Genomic DNA, 23,160 nt, shown 5'->3' on the forward strand with positions numbered 1-23,160 from the left:
CGTACAATCAAGGGCCATAATCAATGAAGTTACAGTCCGATACATGCCAATATCGAGAGGAACCAAGATCTTAGGGTGATAAACCTATATTTCAAGTTTCATTGAAATCGGATAAAAATTGTGACCTCTAGACTGTTCACAAACAATTGTGGACGGACGGACGGACGGACAGGGGCAACGACAACATACGTCCAAATGAAAATGTGGGCGTATAAAAAATAGGTTATGTGCCCTTGTTTTGAAATTAGTCTCTTTTAACCAATCTACTGACCATTCTACGTCTGATTCACAGGCCAGGATAATCAAGACTACTTTTTTAAAAAACATAACAGAAAGCTGGAACAAGAAATTGAATTTAGAAACACGCACGTTAGGCAACTCAACAATTGTTTTAACCCTTTCAATTCTAGACGTAAATCCACTGCCTGTGCTAGATCCTTTTTTGAGGAAAAAAGTGTGTTTGGAACTGAAACAAGGGTCTCAACTCTGGAAGTAATCTACAGAAATTGTTGAAATTTGACAGGCTTTTTCGTTTTACTAATTTAAATAATGCATCTAAATTTCATACAGATCACATGATAACTTTTGTCATTCAAACGTTCACAAGGTTCACAACCGCCATAACTCTAGAAATTATTGACGGAAATTGCTGAAATTCAATAGACCTCTGTTTCACAAATTTAAATGATACATATTAATTTCATACATATCGGATGATAACATTCATCAATCGAGCATTAACAAGGTTGAACAAAGTGAAACGAGGGCCATAACTCTAGAAGTAATAAACGGAAATTGCTAAAATTCAATAGAATTCTTCACTTTACTAATTTAAATGACGCATGCAAATTTCATACAGATCTGCAGATAACTTTTGATGTTAGAGCGTTCACAAGGTACAATAAAGTGAAACAAGGGCCATAACTCTAGACCTAATAAACAGAAATTGCTGAAATTTAATAGGCTTCTTCGTTTCACTAATTTAAATAATGCATTTAAATTTCAGAAAGATCGGATGATATAACTTTTGGCGTTAGAGCGTTCACAAGGTTCAATAAAGTGAAACAAGGGCCATAACTCTAGACGTAATAAACGGAAATTGCTGAAATTCAATAGGATTCTTCATCTCACTAATGTAAACAACATATATCAATTTTAAAATACTGGATGATTACTTTTGGTGTTGTAGTGTTCACAAGAAATTGTGGACGATGGACGGACGTACGTACCGACAGACGGGGGCGACGGCAATATACGTCCACATTTCTATGTGGGCGTATAAAAAGCTAAATATTACTGCTATTCAGAATCGTCAACAATAGAAACAATAGATTTTTTACGGCTGTAATAGTTGATAGAAATAGATAATAGTAAAACCACTCACTTTTACATTATATAAGACATGTCCTCTTATTAAAGCTTCTGATGGGTGAACCCACTGTTTATTTCCTTTAAAAAAAAACACACCATAGTAGCATGAATAACATGTTCATCAACTTGCATTCATATATTATATCAGTGCAAATGACACAGTAAAATTGTCTATCTAAAAGATTAATTACAATTGGTTCTATAAAAAGTTTTAAAAAAACCTGAGAATTCTTCAGGAAATTGGTTCTATAAAAAAAAAAAAAAAAAATTCTGAAAATTCATCAGGAAATAAATGTACATTCTAATAAAAGGAGAATAAATGTACATTCTAATTAAAGGAGCTAAATCGCTAATATTTTGGATCTAGAAATTGACACAAATGGGTCGCAACGCATATAATAAAGTAATGTGAATGTATATAAACTGATTTACATTCAATTGTTTCTGTTTTTACTGCAATTTCTAATCAGTTATATCGTCTGGTTATTCCACTCTATACCGATAGTATTTATTGCGCATGCTCTCCAGATAAGAATATGATGTTACCGTTTTACATGACTTGTGGAATATATCTAGCCTCTTTCTACGCGTCTCTTGTTAAAAATGGCGCTGAAATGCACCATGGTATACGATTCGTGTACCAACGGTAAAATGTTTATTTTGTCTTAATTATTGGATATCAGAAGCCCATCTTTTCTCCGTAAGATCACAACATCAATGTTGATTTAAATTGACAAATAATTCGTGTTTTCAATGTCGAAGATTTTGGATGACTTAGCTACTATAAGTCTAAATCCTAATGATCAAAACTCAAGCAAGAGTCAATACCATGTTTCATTTGAGAAGTTCACATAGCTAACAAATTCCATGAAACTTTTGTATTTAAACCACTAGTCTGTGAATTCCTCAGATTGCTGGTAGGCAATGGCCCCAAGTTTATAAACAAACCCAGACTCTTTGGCTTCTGAAAATTTAAGTCCAAACAATTGTTGCACTTTGCTCTAGGTTGTGATAACTAAATTTAGTAATACAAAAATAAAATATAAAAACTTATTACCTGATTGCATGTTTGTTTTGTTTTTAATGGTGCCTAATTTGCCTTCAATAGTTTGGTAAATTTGTCCTACATGTACATCAAGCAGCTTTGTTGGTCCATGTTCCCTGTCAGGAATAAGCAAATCTGAATCAGGTTGTTTCATAACAAAATAATCCATTTTTATACAATATTGGAATTATACACTTTAAACTACATGAATTATAAAATGTGAGACTAACAATAGTTACACCACAAACTATAATATATGTTTATGTATTCTAAAGATTAAATGTCAATAAAGGGACATAGTAAAATATCCAAAGGTTCATTTGATAACATGCGGATAAAATGTCAAACAAATGATTATATATTTGTTAGATTAAAACAACAATCTTATCATTAACTATAAAATTACTAATTACCACAAACTTAAAGTACCACCTCCTATAATATTTCCTTAACATACTGGCTGTTGGTGAAAAGGTTGAAGGCTTTGCAAGTTTGGGCACGACATCACAATTTGTGACGTGTTTGGCCATTTATTTGTTAAATCTTAAGCGCAACCCACAGTTTTAAGACTGAAATATGATGTCATTTTGTATTATTAGTGTTTATATATGTAGTATTCTTTGTTAAAGATTTGTTTTCATTGATATGCATATTTCAGTTGATTAGTCATAATAAATGACATTGTACACCATCCGTTCTTTTGTTAGCTTGTTCTTCGCTCGGCTATTGGGGGATGGGCTTAGTTTTGAATGGAGACACAAATAAACATTATTGTCAATAATGATTTTTGTGTTACAGTCCTCATCCAGGTTTGTTACACTTGATATATACCTCGTCTATTTCTTATACATTCCTGAGTATGTAAATGAGCTGGGTTCCTGCGTTGTTTTTTCCCGCTCTTTCCATCACAACAGAATTGGCAGTGCCACAGACAGGACGTATTGTGTTTGATCCACGATATTTCCGTTGATAACCCTCCACCTCCCCTGCTCCACCTTGCACTTAATTCTTACAGTACAGCTTGGTTAATATGGCTTTTGGCCTGTTTAATGTGCCATTTATTTGTGATATGTTTTTTCATTTGTATCACTATTATTAGTGTTTATACATATAGTATTGTTTGTTTACGAAACTTGTATTCATTGGCCATTTATTTGTTAAATCTTAAGCCCAACCCACAGTTTTAAGACTGAAATATGATGTCATTTTGTATTATTAGTGTTTATATATGTAGTATTCTTTGTTAAAGATTTGTTTTCATTGATATGCATATTTCAGTTGATTAGTCATAATAAATGACATTGTAGAAGACGGAAAAGTTAGAGACTACATGAACAAATCGAGAACTGTTTGGATTTTCAACCCCCCTCACGCTTCCCACATGGGAGGGGCTTGGGAACGTTTAATCGGGGTAACAAGAAGGATTTTGGACTCAATGTTTATGGAATCAAATACCAGACTGCTTACACACGATGTGTTGGTTACTTTCCTGGCAGAAGTAGCTAGCATTGTGAATCACCGTCCTATTGTTCCGGTTTCCACGGACCCAGATAATCCATTTGTGTTGTCACCAGCAGTTCTTCTTACTCAAAAGACAAGTTCTGTACCCAGTATTGATCATAAGGTAGAAGTGGACAAAACAGATCTCCTTCGCAATGAATGGAAACGCGTCATAGTTCTGTCAGACATGTTTTGGTCACGGTGGTGCAAGGAGTATTTGAATAATCTTCAGTCCCGGAGAAGTGGCAAACAAATGTGCCAAATATCAAAACGGGTGATGTTGTTTTACTTTGAGACAAAACTGTTGTGCGAAAAGAATGGCTACTTGGATTAGTCCTTCGAACCTTCGAAAGTGATGATGGAAAAGTATGTAAAACTGAAGTTCCTATTATAAAGGAAAACAAACCAACAGTATATGTGAGACCAATCTCTGAACATGTTCTTCTTGTGTCGGGATCGACTTGAGAAATGACAATAGTGATATCAATTTCTTGATATCAGGCAGGGAATGTACAGGAACTGTGTGGACATTTATATTCAAATAATTCATTTAATTTCTGTTTATAAATTCAATGGTTATAATCTTACAATATATTAATCATTTTGTCTCCATCCAGCTTCCGTACTGATAAGAGGAGAGTTACGGTCCTTAGTTACAGTTCGCCGTGTTTCTGTCTACAAAGTCGCCTGGTTTTTCGGTTTTCCATTAGCTTGGCTGGCCACAATGTAAGAACCCTTTATTTGTGAATTATAAATGTATTTTATATTTCAATACTTATTTACTAAACGTTTTTTTTACCTTGTACCGTTTGTTGTCAGGCCAAAATTCATTGTTTTTGCAATTGTCAACATTCCGATATTTCCACGTCGTATTTCTCACTGAAGAAGAATTAGGTGCCAATCAGTTTGACACGGTGGTTACGCCCTATATATGTACATTGTTCGTATCCTGTAACTTTGCAAGTCATTATCTCTTTGATATTTATTGTATTTGTCATTTCCGAATGATTTACAGTTATCCTTTCGCTTGCATGTAAAAAATGTATGGAAACACCTTCTGGACATAATTACATTAATTTTGTACATCAAAGAAATTGAAACTTAATTTGCTTTTTTATTTCTTTTGTAGCTTTTCACCATGCATATTTATTCCTGAATAAATGGTTTAAACTGGTGCATTACATGTGCTTTCCGGCAGAACATTCCAGTCTACACCGCTAATATTTATTGCGCATGCTTCTCCAGAAAAGAATATGACGTCAACGTTTGACATAACTTGTAGAATTTGCCTTGCCTTGTTTTTCGAGTCCCTTATTACAAATAGCACTGAAACGCATCATGGTACACGATTCATGTACCAATCATAAAATGTTTATTTTGTCTTAAATATTGGATATCAGAAGTCCATCTTTTCCCGGTAAGATCACAACATCAATGTTGATTTAAATTGACAAATAATTTGTGTTTTCAATGTTGAAGATTTTGGACGATACTGAGTTAGAGACTTAGCTACTTTAAAGTTCTCCAAAAGCTGTTTTTGAAAATTTGGGTCAATTTTCAAGCTCCCATATCTCGGCAACCAACAAAAATAGCAATTTTTTTTTTTTAGAATTGTGATTGTAGTATGTTGAACCAGCGGCTGCCAGGCAGGATACGCCCACATTTTCGAGAGATGGATAGAGAAAAAGCTAAAAAGAAAGTGATTTTTCTTACAATCAAGGGCCATAATTCAGGAAATTACAATTTGATAATGTGCAAATATTGAAAGGAACCGAGATCTTTGGGTTATAAACTTACATTTCAAGTTTCAACAAAATCGGATAAAAATTGTGACCTCTATAGGGTCCACAACCTTGATATACCATATTTTTACGCTATGGTAACGGTGATAAAATAATACGTTTTTTTTTAAATCGGATAAAAAATTATGACCTCTATAGGGTCCACAAGCTAAAAACGCGATTTTTCGTACAATCAGGGGCCATAATTCAGGAAGTTATGGTCCGATATGCACGAATATCAAAAGGAACCAAGATCTTTGGGTTATAAAGTTACATTTCAAGTTTCAACAAAATCAGATAAAAATTGTGACCTCTATAGGGTCCACAACCTTGATATACCATATTTTTATGCTATTTGAGAACGAACGGCGCATTTTGTCTTTCAGTTTTGGGCCGATTTTTACGAAATTCGAACTCAGCCGTCCAGCGGCTGCCAGGCAGGATACGCCCACATTTTCGAGAGATGGATAGAGAAAAAGCTAAAAAGAAAGTGATTTTTCCTACAATCAAGGGCCATAATTCAGGAAATTACAATTTGATAATGCGCAAATATTGAAAGGAACCGAGATCTTTGGGTTATAAACTTACATTTCAAGTTTCAACAACATCGGATTAAAATTGTGACCACTATAGGGTCCACAACCTTGATATACCATATTTTTACACTATTTAAGAACGAAGGGCGGCCATTTTGTCTGTCAATTTTGGGTCGATTTTCACGAAATTCAAATTCAGCCATCCTTAGGGTTTAACGGTGATATAATAATGCGTTTTTTTTTAAATCGAATAAAAATTATGACCTCTATAGGGTCCACAACCTAAAAATGCGATTTTTCGTAAAATCAGGGGCCATAATTCAGTAAGTTACGGTCCGATATGCGCAAATATCGAAAGGAACTGAGATCTATGGGTTATAAACTTACATTTCAAGTTTCAACAAAATCGGATAACCAGCGGCTGCCAGGCTGAATACGCCCACATTTTCGAGAGATGGATAGAGAACAAGCTAAAAAGAAAGTGATTTTTCCTACAATCAAGGGCCATAATTCAGGAAATTACAATTCGATATGCGCAAATATCGAAAGGAACCGAAATCTTTGGGTTATAAACTAACATTTTAAGTTTCAACAAAATTGGATAAAAATTGTGACCTTTATATTACAGGAACCGAGATCTTTGGGTTATAAACTAACATTTCAAGTTTCAACAAAATTGGATAAAAATTGTGACCTTTATAGGGTCCACAACCTTGATATACCATATTTTTACGCTATTTGAGAACGAACGGCGGCCATTTTGTCTGTCAATTTTAGGCCGATTCTCACGAAAATCGAACTCAGTCGTCCTTATGGTGCCTTATGGTGTAACGGTGATATAATAATACGTTTTTTTAAATCGGATAAAAATTATGACCTCTATAGGGTCCACAAGCTAAAAACGCGATTTTTCGTACTATCAGGGGCCATAATTCAGGCAGTTACATTCGATATGCGCGAATATTGAAAGGAACCGAGATCTTTGGGTTATACGCATACATTTCAAGTTTAAACCAAATCGGATAAAAATTGTGACCTCTACAGTGTTCACAAGCTAAAAACGTGATTTTTCGTACAATCAGGGGCCATAATCCATGAAGTTACATGTACAGTCCGATACATGCCAATATCGAAAGGAACCGAGATCTTAGGGTGATAAAACTATATTTCAAGTTTCATTGAAATCGGATAAAAATTGTGACCTGTAGACTGCTCACAAAAAATTGTGGACGGACGGACAGGGGCGATGGACGGACAGGGGAGACGACATTATATGTCCACATGAAAATGTGGGGGTATAAAAATTAGAGAATTTGAAGGTGGTCACAACAGTGTCTTGCCTGAATCTTACAGAAAGTGGCTGTTTAGAGGAGCTAAATCGCTCATATTTTGAACCTAGAAATTGACACAAATGGGTCGTAACGCATATAATAATGTAATAGGAATATATATAAACTGATTTACATTCAATCGTTTCCATTTTTACTCTAATTTCAAATCAGTTACGTTCGGCGAAATATGTCAGAAGTCTCAATCGAATGAAAATTTTTAGCGTCTGGTTATTCTAGTCTACATTGTATTTATTGCGCATACTCTCCCTATATGAATATGGCGTCACCGTTGACTGCTGGCTTATTTCGCCGAACATAACTGATTTGAAATTGGAGTAAAAACGGAAACCATTGAATGTAAATCAGTTTATATACATTCATATTACAGTATTATATGCATTGCGACCAGGGTTCTTAATCCATTTTGAAATGAACCGGCCACGGTTAGACCTAATGGATAGTCGTCTTTTCAACAACAAACATGTTAGTTTATGCATACTCTATTCACGTCAGTAATTGCATAATTCACTAATTGCATAATGTATTTGGGATAATAATAGAAGAAAGTCCGTATAAAAGACCTAAGTAATTGCATACTTGCATTCATACATTGTACATCGCTATAGTATAATATCGACATTTATATTCATATTATTTCAGCAACTTGCATTGCATATTCCTACTTTTGGTTTCATCCAACTAAACGGAAGTTATAAATTAGTAAAGGCCCATTCTCACGGTGCGACTTGTAGTAACTACTTGTAGTATCGACCCGAGATGTGGCGTAAGAACACCCTAGTCGTACCAACTTTTACAAGCTCCCACCCAGTTGAAAGCGAGTTGAGCGAAATAGAAACTTCCCTATTTCAGTCAACAGATCGTATGAACTTGACCAATCAGAGACGTCGAGTATTAGTACAAACATGAGTTCTCTCCCTTTGTTGTTGGTAAACATGGATGCAAAGCGCACCCATCAAGAGCCGCTCAGCAAACCTTGCTTATGGGATGTGAGTAATAAGACTTATTCCAAGAGAGACGTGCGGCAGGCTGCATTGGCGATGATCGCCATGCAGATGCAGGAGAGCTGAGGCCGAGCTATTTTGTCTTGAATTAATCCCAACAAAAAATGGAAATTTTCCGCATCCATTCTCAGAAAGTTTTTCAAACTGAGAGGGTCTTCTTCAAGTTCACGTAATAGGGAGCTCTACGCACCGGCAGTGGGTCTACGCAGTATTCACTGTCTAACCCAGACGGATTTGGGTTTTCTCTTTTTATTTTTGTTCTTATTTATCAAATGTAGGGCAATAATAGCCAGCGTCTCTTCGTCGCTTGGTGACGCTATTATGCTAAGTATCCACTGTCTAACCCAGACGGATTTGGGTTTTCTCTTTTTATTTTTGTTCTTATTTATCAAATGTAGGGCAATAATAGCCAGCGTCTCTTCGTCGCTTAATGACGCCATTATGCTAAGACAAGACAAGATTTTCGCGAGATTCCCAGTCGTATCAACTCATTTATATACGATTTTGTAATCTACATGTAGAACTACAAGTAGGCTACATACAAATGTTTTTTTAAATTATTTTATTCGTAAGCACATGTTAATATATATATATAAATAAAGTATATAAGTATATAAATAACAAAGTAGCACAAATCGGTTTCCGTGTATAGTCGGAACTCGTAAATATGCTGTACGGGCGAAAGGTCACATGGCCAATTGTCGTGATTCCGATTAGTTTATTTTTAGCATTACCGGTATACAATTGTCGGGATTTAATGCAGCAGGACTAGTTCGGATATCTGAGAGGATCTCTTCCTCAATTTCACTGGATATTAAAGAATTAAATTCACCACAAGAATTAAAATCACGATATAGTTTTTTGGTCATTTCATGATCCTGCTGTTCTGTCAAATCGTTCAATTATTGTTCATAATTTTCGATGGCAATGTTTCTTTTTGCTATGGAATACGCATTTCAGATTAACGCCCGGTTTGAAACAATTTCTATAGATTTGGGAATTAAACTCTTTGTTCTGTCATCGTCTTTCTTTGCTGCGCAGGAATGATCGTCAGATTAATACGGTCTTTTATTGCCGATAATTTGGTTGACCTATATTCCACGTGGGAGGATCTCCGGCTTTTGGAACTTCCATTGACGACGTGCATGCTTGAAGTTCAAGGTCAACGCCGCCATCACTATCTTCAGTTAAATCTCGTTTAAGTTTCCTGGTGACATTCTGCGAGGTGTTCAAGTACTTGGCATGATCACCTCAATTAAGTTGTTTATATATGAAATAAGCCGAAGGTATTCATTGTAATGATTGACTCTTTGATGGGTTTCTTAATCGACGAGTAATGATTAACTCTGTGTAATCGGCCGAAAGTCGATCGATTTATAATACCATTAGTGGCCAGTTCATTGTTTTAACAATCGGCCTGATAATTAATTCTTTGTAAATCGGCCGAAAGTAGATTGATTTGTGATACCTTAGTGGCCGGTTCATTGTTTTACCAATCGACTAGATTAAAGATCAATCGGCTAAAGCCGACAAAAAACAGCCAATTAAGATCCCTGGTTGCGACCCAGTTTTGTCAATTTCTAGGTCCCACATGTTAGCGATTAAGCTCCTTTAAATATTGGATATCAGAAGCCCATCTCTTCTCGGTAAGATCACAACATCAATCACAATGTTGATTAAAATTGACAAATAATTCATGTTTTCAAAGTCGAAGATTTTGGATGATATTGAGTTAGAGACTTAGCTACTTTAAAAATAAAAATATTTATCACAATAGTATTATGTACAGTGTTCAGCATGAACATTAGGAATATATTAATTCACAATATAGGCTAGTAGCCTATTAACTGCTTTTCTGCCCGAATAACATTTGGCCTACATGTATATCATCATGATCATGTTTAATTAAATATACACTGCCTATTTTGTCAACAGTGTGTAATTATTGTAACATATCGAATAATAACTTTCTTGTATTTAGTTATTCTAGGCATTTACTGTATATTACGCCCTCGAAAAATAAGTTCATTTCCTACTTTGACGTGTAACTAGCTTTATATTATGACGTTTCGTGTGAAGTCTGAAGGAGGTTGACTCTTTTACTTTTGAGCAGCGGTGGATACCAAATATATACGACTCACTTTATTGCTGTTTCTCGTGCCTGGGTACGTTTATTTGCATGACTAAATAATTAGACTTCAATAAATTGACACATTACGACTACGGCACCGTACTCACTTTCTTATTTTGAAACCCGTGCGCTCTCCTGCAAAACAAATAACACGCCTCCCACTTCTGGTCGCTTCCAGTAGTCTCGTGTTACAAGGTTCGTCCGCATAGACTCGATTACTAAATGGGAGAATGCTATATCGTAGCCCTCGTTATACGAAAAGGGGCGGAGCTTATTGTTGTCCCTCAGGATCTAAATATTGTAAATACGAAAGTATTAGTAATGAGATGATTAAAGGACTATATTGGTGCCAGTCATTATCACATATAGAGCTGGTTAAACACATTCCAAATATAATTTTAACACAGAGATCATTGCTACGATCGAGTAATACAGGTTTCCTGAGTCGGAAGTGACGAAAGCCAAAAGAAAACACGAGTCATCTCTCTATATAACTGACTGATGTGACAGTGATAACGGATATACGGGCGAATTTCTGCTCACTAATAATTTCTTCGAAGACCGAAAGTTGACCTGACAATTCAATAAAGTAATTGAATGTCATTAGATAAGAGAACACGAGAAAAATAGAAATAGTCCGTACATTCCCTTTTTTATATTCATTCTATATCTTATAAAAACATGGTAATGCACGGACTTTTTCTGTTTTTCTTCCGTGTTCACTTATCTAGTGGCAGTCAATTCTTTTTATGAATTGTCAGATATCCTCTCACAATCTCATACAACAACTTTTGGTCTTCGAATGAAGTATCAGTGAGCAGAAATTCGCCCGTATATCCGTTATCACTCGTCACATCAGTTATATAGAGAGATGACTCGTGTTTTCCTTTGGCGTTCGTCCCAATATGGCGGAAATGGTGGGGAAAAAACCCGGAAAATAATGTCATATATTCTGGTAAGGCAAATATGGGCTTGTAACATATCGTTTTTAGGGTTTTCATGGATGCTTAGTTCATTTTTGATGGTCTAATTGATATACAATGAACTATAGAGGGTGATCATGGTCTGAGTGTTGAATTTATCTAAGAATGTATATTATCTGATTCTTGTTTCAATGGAAGGTAACAGATCAGCAGACAAGCCTCGTGCATGATTTAGATAACCCGCTCTAGCAAATGTGCATCAAAATGGCTTAGGAGTGTTCTTAATGGATTCAGCGGCCCTGGAAACTATAAAAATGACATATTACAAGAACAGCTTGATGACATTTGCACCCAACTATAAGTCTCTGTGCTATTTCGGCACAAATCCTCAGAACAGCCCCCCCCCCCCCTACCAGAATCAATCGTCAAACCTTCCTCCCCGGAAATTGGTCACGGATCTGGGAGTTTGACCCCTACTATTGTGCAAGATTTCAGCTGTAGTCCAGTCGATAAGTCCCGCCCCAAAATGATCACGTGAGCGTTTTAAATGGAGGCTAACTAGGGCAGCGATCATTATTCTCGAAGTATGACGTAGATGGATCGCTGCGTGCAGTTTGACCAGGCCCGAACCAGCTTTCAATCAATCTGTATTCATAAATATGTAAACAGACGGTGGGGAGACATTAGATAAGAAACCCCCCTCCCTTGATCTAGATAAGAATTAAACCTCATCTTTCAACCCCCCGTGTTTCGAACATCAGTAGGTCTATCTCAACGTTTTTAGCTACATTCTCGTACTAGCTACTCTCGACCCATCGGCATCGTGTCTCGATCAGATAATCATAAAGTTCTTTCTGGCAGATGTAGGTGTTAATTAAACCTACTTCATTAGCAAAACTGTCAATTTTGTTCTTCAAAACAAATGCCACAACCAACTATATATAATTCTACCTAACACGGGTACAATAACCTCTTTTAAATCGAAGCGTTAAAAGCCGGCTTTGCCGGACATTTTAAAACGGAATAAGTTTGACGTCTTTACTATAGAGCCGAATCGTTGCCATATTAAGAGAAAATATAATAGTTAAAATTGACAATTTATCATAGTCAAAATGGTAAAAATGTTCATTTTCGAGATTTTTCACTTGTAATTACCACATAACACAAAATCACTATATTAGTATCAAAACAAACCAAAAAAAAAATCTAGTTATGTTTTTTCACTTTCTACTTTTCGCCTTTGCAAATTCACTCTACTTTTTCATTTTTGCATTTTCAACAATCAGAATTTCTCCAGTGTAATTTCCACCACCAAAATTTCTCCAATCGAACGGACAGAGGGTGTGGTTCCGGGTATAGCCGAAGTTGACGTCATAAGACGTCAGTATTTATCGTCTCGGCTAAAATTACTACTCTATTGGGTTATTCATTGAGTCTCTACCTGTCCGCTGTCAATATTAAAATCCAATAGATTAGTTATCATAAAACATGACAGTAAAGACATAAATTATTTGTTCTTTTCACATTAACTGGGAGTTAAATGATGCGAAACTAGAAAAAAAAGTTATATTAATTAAAATACAACTAGAAACTAAAGTTATATTAATTAAAATACAAGGCGGGTCTAATTAGGCCTATATGTACCTCTCCGACAAGACTCAAGAGTTAAAAAAAAAAAAAAACCAAAAAAAAACTATATTATTGACAGTCGGATGGTATAATGTTAGTAATAGTTATTGAAATTTAATCATTAGCATTATATACTTTTGAAAAGCGGAATTTTTTAAAACAAGTATCCGGTAGCCAGTATGTAAGCCTAATAATTTTATGTGGTCTTCAATAAAAATACAGATGTGACGTCATCTTTTGATGTTAGTCTACTAGTACTTCAAATAAAGCACACCTCTATGGTACCTATACAATTAAACAATTACCTACAAATAACATATTACGTTGAATATTGTTTTATATAATTAATTAATCACCAGGCGGTTTTATAAGTCAAAATCCGGGAGGCCTACAGCACAGTGGACGCTTACGACTGGCCCCCGGATCCATTCACTTGATTTGATATGCTTATTGTTTGAAATATATGTGTAGCCTATATTGTGTGTCGTGTTCACGGGTTTGTATTGTGTAATTGTTTATGTGTGATGCGGTCCCCCTGCTCTTACTATTCTCTCAGCTAACGGAAGAACTCCGAATGCATCAGCCGCTTATATCAACGTAGATTTATGACGTCGTGTGCCCATCGTCCCTATCAGGGAGCATTAATTTTAGTCCAGACGATAAAAACAGATCAAAGTCGTCAATTTTTAAGAGAAACGCACGAAACCATGCAGTAGGTTGTCAGGGTCAAACTTTTATATGGTATGGTTTTCATATTTGTCTGGTGCTCTCTTGAACCGTTTTCGGGGATTTGATTACTCCAGAAACATGCTGCCCAGATTCCAAATTTACAAAGGGGCATAACTCTGCACTGTTTTGTCATAAAATAGCAATTTTGGTGTCTAAATTATTGTTTTGGGAGTCATTCTTTCATTTGAAGATATGTCCAGGGGTGTTAAGTGGTTCCTTATACCATTTTCAGGGAATCCCCTACCCCAAAACATGTTGACGGGAACCCAAATTTACGTATATTCGTAACTCTGTACTACTTCATCACTTACTGACATATTTTGTATGTGCATGTTTTGCGATCCCAACCCTCAATGACCAGATGTCCTGGAAAATGAGTTAGAATGACGCGCACGATGCTGTTTATATGATTTATAGACATGGGGTGCTTTTTATTAACTGATTGCAAAAATAAGCGCCAATGTCAGTTTGCTGGGCTATACAACATTATCGTTTGTATAACATTTACCGTTACACTTACATAGAGGCTCAAGGTAAGCCTGGTAGCCGACCAAGAAGTTGTGAATTGGGTGGGGGGGGGGCAATGTACCGTGCCATCCATAATCCCACCCCACAATGAATATCAACAAGACACTGGCTGTAATACTGGGTGTACCGGTAGAACATAGACCCTATTGCCAATATAGGTGTTCGCCGATCTTTATCTCACCAGAAAGCAGTTTTATTTAAATTGCCATAAAGTTTATGTCATATTATGATTATTATTGATGTTGTTAGTAATCTTTCGTGAACCTTAGGGGCAGACTATAACACTGAGTAACCTGAAGGGGAGGGGGGGGGAATTTGGACAATTTCAGTCAATATCCTGGCTTTTGAGATCATTGCTGGGGAGGAAATTCTTGTTAACGAGAGGATCAGAAATGGCAGTCAATGCAACAGAATCTCGAGATCTGCCTGTCAATTCCACCTAATTTGTGAGAGTTGACAGTACAGCAGTAGTACAGTCTGTCGACCCACGACCTACTGGTACCAACTGGGCGGTTCACTATAACCCTGAATATAATAGTGATGAGATAGTATAAGATCACAGAGGAGTGGAAGAATGATGCCATAATAGAATTGAGCGCCGTAAGCGAAAAAATGTCCGAAAGCAACATATAACTGAGCTTTTAATTATTTGGGACTGGGCTAATTCCCTGGCATTTCAGTTCATTGATAGGCATAAATACTTCTGAACGAGAGGATAAGAATTGGTACAGAATCTCAAGGCCTGCCTGCCTGCCTGCCTGCCTGCCTGCCAATTCCACCTATTTTGTGAGAATCGACAGAACATTTGTACAGTCTGTCGCCCCACGACTCACTCACTAGTGATAACCGTAAATATGACAGTGATAAAATAGTACATGGTATAAGTAATAAGTAAACGTTGATATAACATGGGAGAACCCCAAAGGGCAGACCATCGCCAAAAGAGTCCCCTCTTAGATGACGACTTCTCAATACACAAATCTCTGGATAAACACAGATATAAATAGAGCCATCAGACGGTAACAGAGGGCTTACAAGAAGGCCCGCCTTACTAAGAAGAATCAAGACAAGGACCTTTACAAGAAGCTACATAATTACCTTGAAACCACGATCAGCAGTGACTAAAAGGAAGACTCCAAGAAATTTTGGACTTACATCAAGAGTAAAGGCCAAGAAGCCACTTGAGTAGCACCGCTCAAAAACAAGAGTGACGCCCAGTAAAAAACCAACATACTGAATCCACAGTTTGAATCAGCTTTCACTGCAGTGTTCCTACCATGGCATCCATCAAACTTGATTGGAAAGGTGTACATACATTTGAAACTTCTGATGAATTAGAAGCTCCATTATGCAACTGGACCAAACACAGTCCCCTCCTTCATCATCAAAGCTGTAGTCACCAAATTTTCACCTGCCCATACACAACTATTCCAGATGTCACTCGACTCAGGCATAGTCCCCAAGGATTGGACAGAAGCCAATATTCAAGAAGGGAGACATACATCAGCCAGGGAACTAAACGCCAGTGTCACTTGCCCACATCACCTGCAAGATACTGGAGCATACATGTATATTGCATAACAGTATAATGCAGCACTTTGACAAGAACAGCATCTTGTGTGATAGTCAGTATGGTTTCAGGAAGCGTCGCTCCTATAAGACACAACTGATCTCTACCATACAGGAAATAGGCTCACCCGTAGCCAAGGGAAAACAATTGCACGTCATACTCCTGACCTCGCCAAAGCGTTTGACAAGTGCCCCATGAAAAGCTCCTTCATAAGCGTGAACATTACGGAGTAAGAGGCAACTCACTGAAGTGGACCGGATACTTCCTCAGCAAAAGACACCAACAAGTCCTACTCCGCTGAGCAATATCTGACATGGCTCAGGTTACACCAGAGTTCCACGGTGCACTGTGCTTGTATTGTTCCATAACCTTCAACAACGATCTTCCAGAATCCATAAAGTCATCCCATTTCAAGCTTATTGTTGATGACAGTCTCTGGTTGTGGGAAACCACACAGCCTCCGACCTTCTCCAGAAAGATCTCACTGCATTAGAGACATAGGAAAATACGGGGCAGATGTCCTTCAATCCATCCACATTGCTCCAAAGAACAAGAGGATACTATTCAGCACGGCTTAGTCGATATACTTCACCAGAAGTACTTACGAATCGGCGACTCTCGCACCCGAGACCAACACAGATTCTACCAGGAGAGAGTATAAAACTGTCATTGAACTATTTATGGTCTGGGAAGATCCCAGTTCAGTATCATTACAAAGAAATCTAAATGGAATAACCCGACATCACAGATATGAACAAATTATGGACAATTATCTAAACAAAAATGCAGATTTTTCTGAAAACAAAGGACAAAAAACACGATTGCTGTATAACCATTATTCCTTTGTATCTAAGTTCGTCTTATTTGGTATCCCCGACCTTTAAAAACATACACTTGAACATATTAGAGGACTAGTTTCAATATTTCCTTACTTTTACGATGAAAAAGTTCCATTTTTGCCAGCCATTTTGAAAATGGCCACTGAACCAACCTAAAATGACGTCACATACCAAAAATATCATAGGATTCAGATTCTGCAGCCAAAATGGCCTTAGAAAACACTCGTCACGTGGGATATCGATAAATGTTGATGTCATTTGCCCACCTCTAGTTTCACTATCTCTAGACGCCTCAAAAGTAGGCCTACCGGCCTCAATTCTTAACACATCGCCTTGAAACTACATGTATGTATAATAGGTTTTCCTTATACCCTAAGGATGCTCCTTATTGTTTTTGGTGCGTGCCAGATCCCCAGGGGCAGAGAGCCACGCTCAATTTTTGCATGTGTCAGTTTGTCGTCTACAAGCCACGATTCTTAATGGATTGTCTTGAAATTGTGCATACTTATTCCTTATACTCTAAGAATGATCACTTTTGGTTTTTTTGTGCATGACTAACCCCCATGGGCAGAGCCACGCCTATTTTTTCTTTGTGTGTCTGTGTGTTTTGATCATCCTGAAAACTGTTCATACTTATTCCTTATACCTTTAGGATGACCGCTATTATTTTTGATGCATGCCCGACTCCCAGGGGCATAGCAACGCCCTTTTTTTATGTTTATCGCCTAGGGGTCCCAATTCTGAATTGATCATCCTGCAGCGTTACAGGGGTCGGGAATGCAGCAAAAGTTCAGAATTGCAGCCTGTGGGCGATAAGGAATATAATATGAATAGTTTTCAAGACAATCCAGTAAGAATTTCGGCCTGTAGGCAAAAAAAAAAACAGATATACAAAGAAAAAATGGGTGTGGCTCTGACCCGGGTTGGGCTAGCACCTAAAACAATAGGAAACATCCATAGGGTATAAGGAATAAGTATGCAAAGTTTCAAGATAGTGTAACATTACTTTACTTCAACTTTCTAAGCAGACAAAACAAATTTTCCCCTGTGTTTGAAAGCAAAATTAAATTGAAACGATACTCCCTGTAGCCAAATGAGTATATTCTTATTCTACTTTATAAGTTGCTCTAAAAAGACAAATAGGAGGGGCCTTAGTCTTTCAGAAGTAATTTTAATCTGACTGTCAAAGCCCAATATTCCAATTTGTAAAGCGGAATAACCATTTTTATACGCCCACATTGTCATGTGGATGTATATTGTCGTCGCCCCTGTCCGTCCGGAGATCGGTCCGTCCGTCCGTCCACAATTTGTTTGTGGACTCTCTACAGGTCACAATTCTTGTCCGATTTTGACGAAACTTGAAATATAGGTTTATCCCCAAAAGATCTCGGCTGCTTTCGATATTGGCATGTATCGGATCGAAACTTCATGGATTATGGCCCCTATTTGTACGAAAAATTACGTTTTTAGCTTGTGGACCCTATAGAGGTCACAATTTTGATCCGATTTTGTTGAAACTTGAAATGTAAGTTTATAACCCAAAGATCTCAGTTCCTTTCGATATTCGCGCATATCGGACAGTAACTTCCTGAATTATGGCCCCTGATTGTACGAAAAATCACGTTTTTAGCTTGTGGACCCTATAGAAGTCATAATTTTTATCCGATTTAAAAAAAAACGTTCTATTATATCACCGTTACACCCTAAGGTTGACTGAGTTCGAATTTCGTGAAAATCGGCCCAAAATTGACAGATAAAATGGCCGCCGTTCGTTCCCAAATAGCGTAAAAATATGGTATATCAAGGTTGTGGACCCTATAGAGGTCACAATTTTTATCCGATTTTGTTGAAACTTGAAATGTAAGTTTATAACCCAAAGATCTCGGTTTCTTTCGATATTCGCGCATATCGGACCGTAACTTCCTGAATTATGGCCCCTGATTGTACGAAAAATCGCGTTTTTAGCTTGTGGACCCTATAGAGGTCATAATTTTTATCCGATTTAAAAAAAAAAACGTATTATTATGTCACTGTTACACCCTAAGGACGACTGAGTTCGAATTTCGTGAAAATCGACCCAAAATTGACAGACAAAATGGCCGGCGTACGTTCTCAAATAGCGTAAAAATATGGTATATCAAGGTTGTGGACCCTATAGAGATCACAATTTTTATCCGATTTTGTTGAAACTTGATATGTAAGTTTATAACCCACAGATCTCGGTTCATTTCCATATTCGCGCATATCGGACCGTAACTTCCTGAATTATGGCCCGTGATTGTACGAAAAATCGCGTTTTTAGCTTGTGGACCCTATAGAGGTCACAATTTTGATCCGATTTTGTTGAAACTTGAAATGTAAGTTTATAACCCAAAGATCTCAGTTCCTTTCGATATTCGCGCATATCGGACCGTTACTTCCCGAATTATGGCCCCTGATTGTACGAAAAATCACGTTTTTAGCTTGTGGAACCTATAGAGGTCATAATTTTTATCCGATTTTGTTGAAACTTGAAACGTAAGTTTATAACCCAAAGATCTTGGTTCCTTTTCATATTCGCGCATATCGGACCGTAACTTCCCGAATTATGGCCCCTGATTCTACGAAAAATCGCGTTTTTAGCTTGTGGACCTTATAGAGGTCATAATTTTTTATCCGATTTCAAAAACCGTATTATATCACCGTTACACCCTAAGGACGACTGAGTTCGAATTTCGTGAAAATCGGCCCAAAATTGACAGACAAAATGGCCGCCGTTCGTTCTCAAATAGCGTAAAAATATGGTATATCAAGGTTGTGGACCCTATAGAGGTCACAATTTTTATCCGATTTTGTTGAAACTTGAAATGTAAGTTTATAACCCAAAGATCTCTGTTCCTCTCGATATTCGCGCACATCGAATTGTAATTTCTTGAATTATGGCCCTTGATTGTAGGAAAAATCACTTTCTTGTTAGCTTGTTCTCTATCCATCTCTCGAAAATGTGGGCGTATCCTGCCTGGCAGCCGCTGGTTTTCTCATTTGAGAGGCCAAATAAAAATTAGAACAATACAATGTAGATCCAAAATGATTGCTTCATCGATGTAGCACACTGCTGTGATGCCGCATCTTCCCCCTGGTCCAAGATTTTGGAACACTGCAGGACCCACTCTCTGGTTCAGACCGATTCCACCCCATACCATTATGCTTGGACCTCCCCATTGGTCAGAATAACGCCGGCCACGTCGACGCCATATTCTGGTCCTGCCATCTGTATAACACTATGGGGTCTATATACTGTGGAGGTATTCTGGTTAATGTTTCGTCGTCGTTAGCTAGTACCACTGACAACAAGAAATAGGCTAACAACACTGGTGGTCTAAAGTCGGGCAATTACATCATAGTCTGATAATCCAGATATGTAACACAACACAGTTCTATGGATAACAATCACTATATTATATACACACGACGTTTCGACAATAATTCACTGGTCGTTATCAAGCATACATTTTACAAATGAGGAAAAAATTGTGACAGTATTATATATACGTACATTGAACAATGATATGAGAAACCATAAGTTAACAATCATGAAACCCTAGCTTGATTGGGTTATCAAATTAAGTATGCTAAGATTAATTATATCGTGTGTATATAATAGTGATTGTTATCCATAGAACTGTGTTGTGTTATATTATGTTCAATCGCTAAATGCCATTCAAAGATTAAATCCAAATATGGTAGTCCTATGTGTTAGAAACGTGGTTAGCTTATATTTAATGTCATAGATATGTGTCTAGTTTCCTGTATTATGGATGTTGTAAAGATATAAAAACATAGTTAACGTAAAAAGTGTTCCAGTCTTAATTTAACATTGGAAATAGTTATCACAACGTGAAATCGAAGAAAGGCCTAGACGATAGTATTACCCTAGTATCACGGGCCGTATCACAAAGGGGAAGTAATTCATAACTGATCTATTTAACGACACCGTAGTGTCACAGTCCTTTATTTGGTGCCGCGACACAGGATAGTGTCACAGGCGTTTATTTGGTGCCGTTGACGTAAGGATCTCGACCCTGATGTAGCAGTGAAGAGAATATGCGTCACACGTTGGATGTGGGGGGATTTGGCGGAGTGATTTCCACATCTAACCAGCGACTCATCGCACTGTATAGTGCTACATATTTGTGTTGGAGACGTCCAAAACCTGTGGAAGAAATCTAGAAGAAGACAGCAATCAAAAGAAATCTATCTAGTGGGCAGAGTTGGTGGAAATAGTCGGCCAATGGGTAAATACATTTTTTCTGAAAATTCAACATGTATTTTTTCTTTGTGTGTCTGTGTGTTTTGATCATCCTGAAAACTGTTCATACTTATTCCTTATACCTTTAGGATGACCGCTATTATTTTTGATGCATGCCCGACTCCCAGGGGCATAGCAACGCCCTTTTTTTATGTTTATCGCCTAGGGGTCCCAATTCTGAATTGATCATCCTGCAGCGTTACAGGGGTCGGGAATGCAGCAAAAGTTCAGAATTGCAGCCTGTGGGCGATAAGGAATATAATATGAATAGTTTTCAAGACAATCCAGTAAGAATTTCGGCCTGTAGGCAAAAAAAAAACAGATATACAAAGAAAAAATGGGTGTGGCTCTGACCCGGGTTGGGCTAGCACCTAAAACAATAGGAAACATCCATAGGGTATAAGGAATAAGTATGCAAAGTTTCAAGATAGTGTAACATTACTTTACTTCAACTTTCTAAGCAGACAAAACAAATTTTCCCCTGTGTTTGAAAGCAAAATTAAATTGAAACGATACTCCCTGTAGCCAAATGAGTATATTCTTATTCTACTTTATAAGTTGCTCTAAAAAGACAAATAGGAGGGGCCTTAGTCTTTCAGAAGTAATTTTAATCTGACTGTCAAAGCCCAATATTCCAATTTGTAAAGCGGAATAACCATTTTTATACGCCCACATTGTCATGTGGATGTATATTGTCGTCGCCCCTGTCCGTCCGGAGATCAGTCCGTCCGTCCGTCCACAATTTGTTTGTGAACTCTCTACAGGTCACAATTCTTGTCCGATTTTGACGAAACTTGAAATATAGGTTTATCCCCAAAAGATCTCGGCTGCTTTCGATATTGGCATGTATCGGATCGAAACTTCATGGATTATGGCCCCTATTTGTACGAAAAATTACGTTTTTAGCTTGTGGACCCTATAGAGGTCACAATTTTGATCCGATTTTGTTGAAACTTGAAATGTAAGTTTATAACCCAAAGATCTCAGTTCCTTTCGATATTCGCGCATATCGGACAGTAACTTCCTGAATTATGGCCCCTGATTGTACGAAAAATCACGTTTTTAGCTTGTGGACCCTATAGAAGTCATAATTTTTATCCGATTTAAAAAAAAACGTTCTATTATATCACCGTTACACCCTAAGGTTGACTGAGTTCGAATTTCGTGAAAATCGGCCCAAAATTGACAGATAAAATGGCCGCCGTTCGTTCCCAAATAGCGTAAAAATATGGTATATCAAGGTTGTGGACCCTATAGAGGTCACAATTTTTATCCGATTTTGTTGAAACTTGAAATGTAAGTTTATAACCCAAAGATCTCTGTTCCTCTCGATATTCGCGCATATCGGACCGTAACTTCCTGAATTATGGCCCCTGATTGTACGATGTACGAAAAATCGCGTTTTTAGCTTGTGGACCCTATAGAGGTCATAATTTTTATCCGATTTAAAAAAAAAAACGTATTATTATGTCACTGTTACACCCTAAGGACGACTGAGTTCGAATTTCGTGAAAATCGACCCAAAATTGACAGACAAAATGGCCGGCGTACGTTCTCAAATAGCGTAAAAATATGGTATATCAAGGTTGTGGACCCTATAGAGATCACAATTTTTATCCGATTTTGTTGAAACTTGATATGTAAGTTTATAACCCACAGATCTCGGTTCATTTCCATATTCGCGCATATCGGACCGTAACTTCCTGAATTATGGCCCGTGATTGTACGAAAAATCGCGTTTTTAGCTTGTGGACCCTATAGAGGTCACAATTTTGATCCGATTTTGTTGAAACTTGAAATGTAAGTTTATAACCCAAAGATCTCAGTTCCTTTCGATATTCGCGCATATTGGACCGTTACTTCCCGAATTATGGCCCCTGATTGTACGAAAAATCACGTTTTTAGCTTGTGGAACCTATAGAGGTCATAATTTTTAT

At 37.3% G+C, this 23,160-nt stretch overlaps 1 protein-coding gene across 3 annotated transcripts in view; it reads right to left on the minus strand.

Moving 5' to 3' along the window:
- The window catches only part of LOC126820669 (PTB domain-containing engulfment adapter protein 1), a 106,388-nt gene extending 95,471 nt beyond the window's left edge, over window positions 1–10,917 (minus strand). For 2 of the 3 annotated variants that reach the window (XM_050548795.1, XM_050548797.2), the window contains exons 1-3: window positions 10,825–10,917; window positions 2,429–2,532; window positions 1,385–1,449 (exon numbers count right to left, since the gene is read on the minus strand). In XM_050548795.1, coding sequence (XP_050404752.1) covers window positions 1,385–1,449; window positions 2,429–2,438 — 75 coding nt within the window. In that variant the 5' untranslated portion in view covers window positions 2,439–2,532; window positions 10,825–10,917. Of the gene's footprint in view, window positions 1–1,384; window positions 1,450–2,428; window positions 2,533–10,727 lie in introns of all 3 variants that reach the window. The other variant, XM_050548796.2, reaches the window with a different exon arrangement.
- Window positions 10,918–23,160: the final 12,243 nt, after the last annotated feature.

This window comes from Patella vulgata, chromosome 5, assembly GCF_932274485.2.
Source record: "Patella vulgata chromosome 5, xgPatVulg1.2, whole genome shotgun sequence".
Lineage (NCBI taxonomy): Eukaryota > Metazoa > Mollusca > Gastropoda > Patellidae > Patella > Patella vulgata.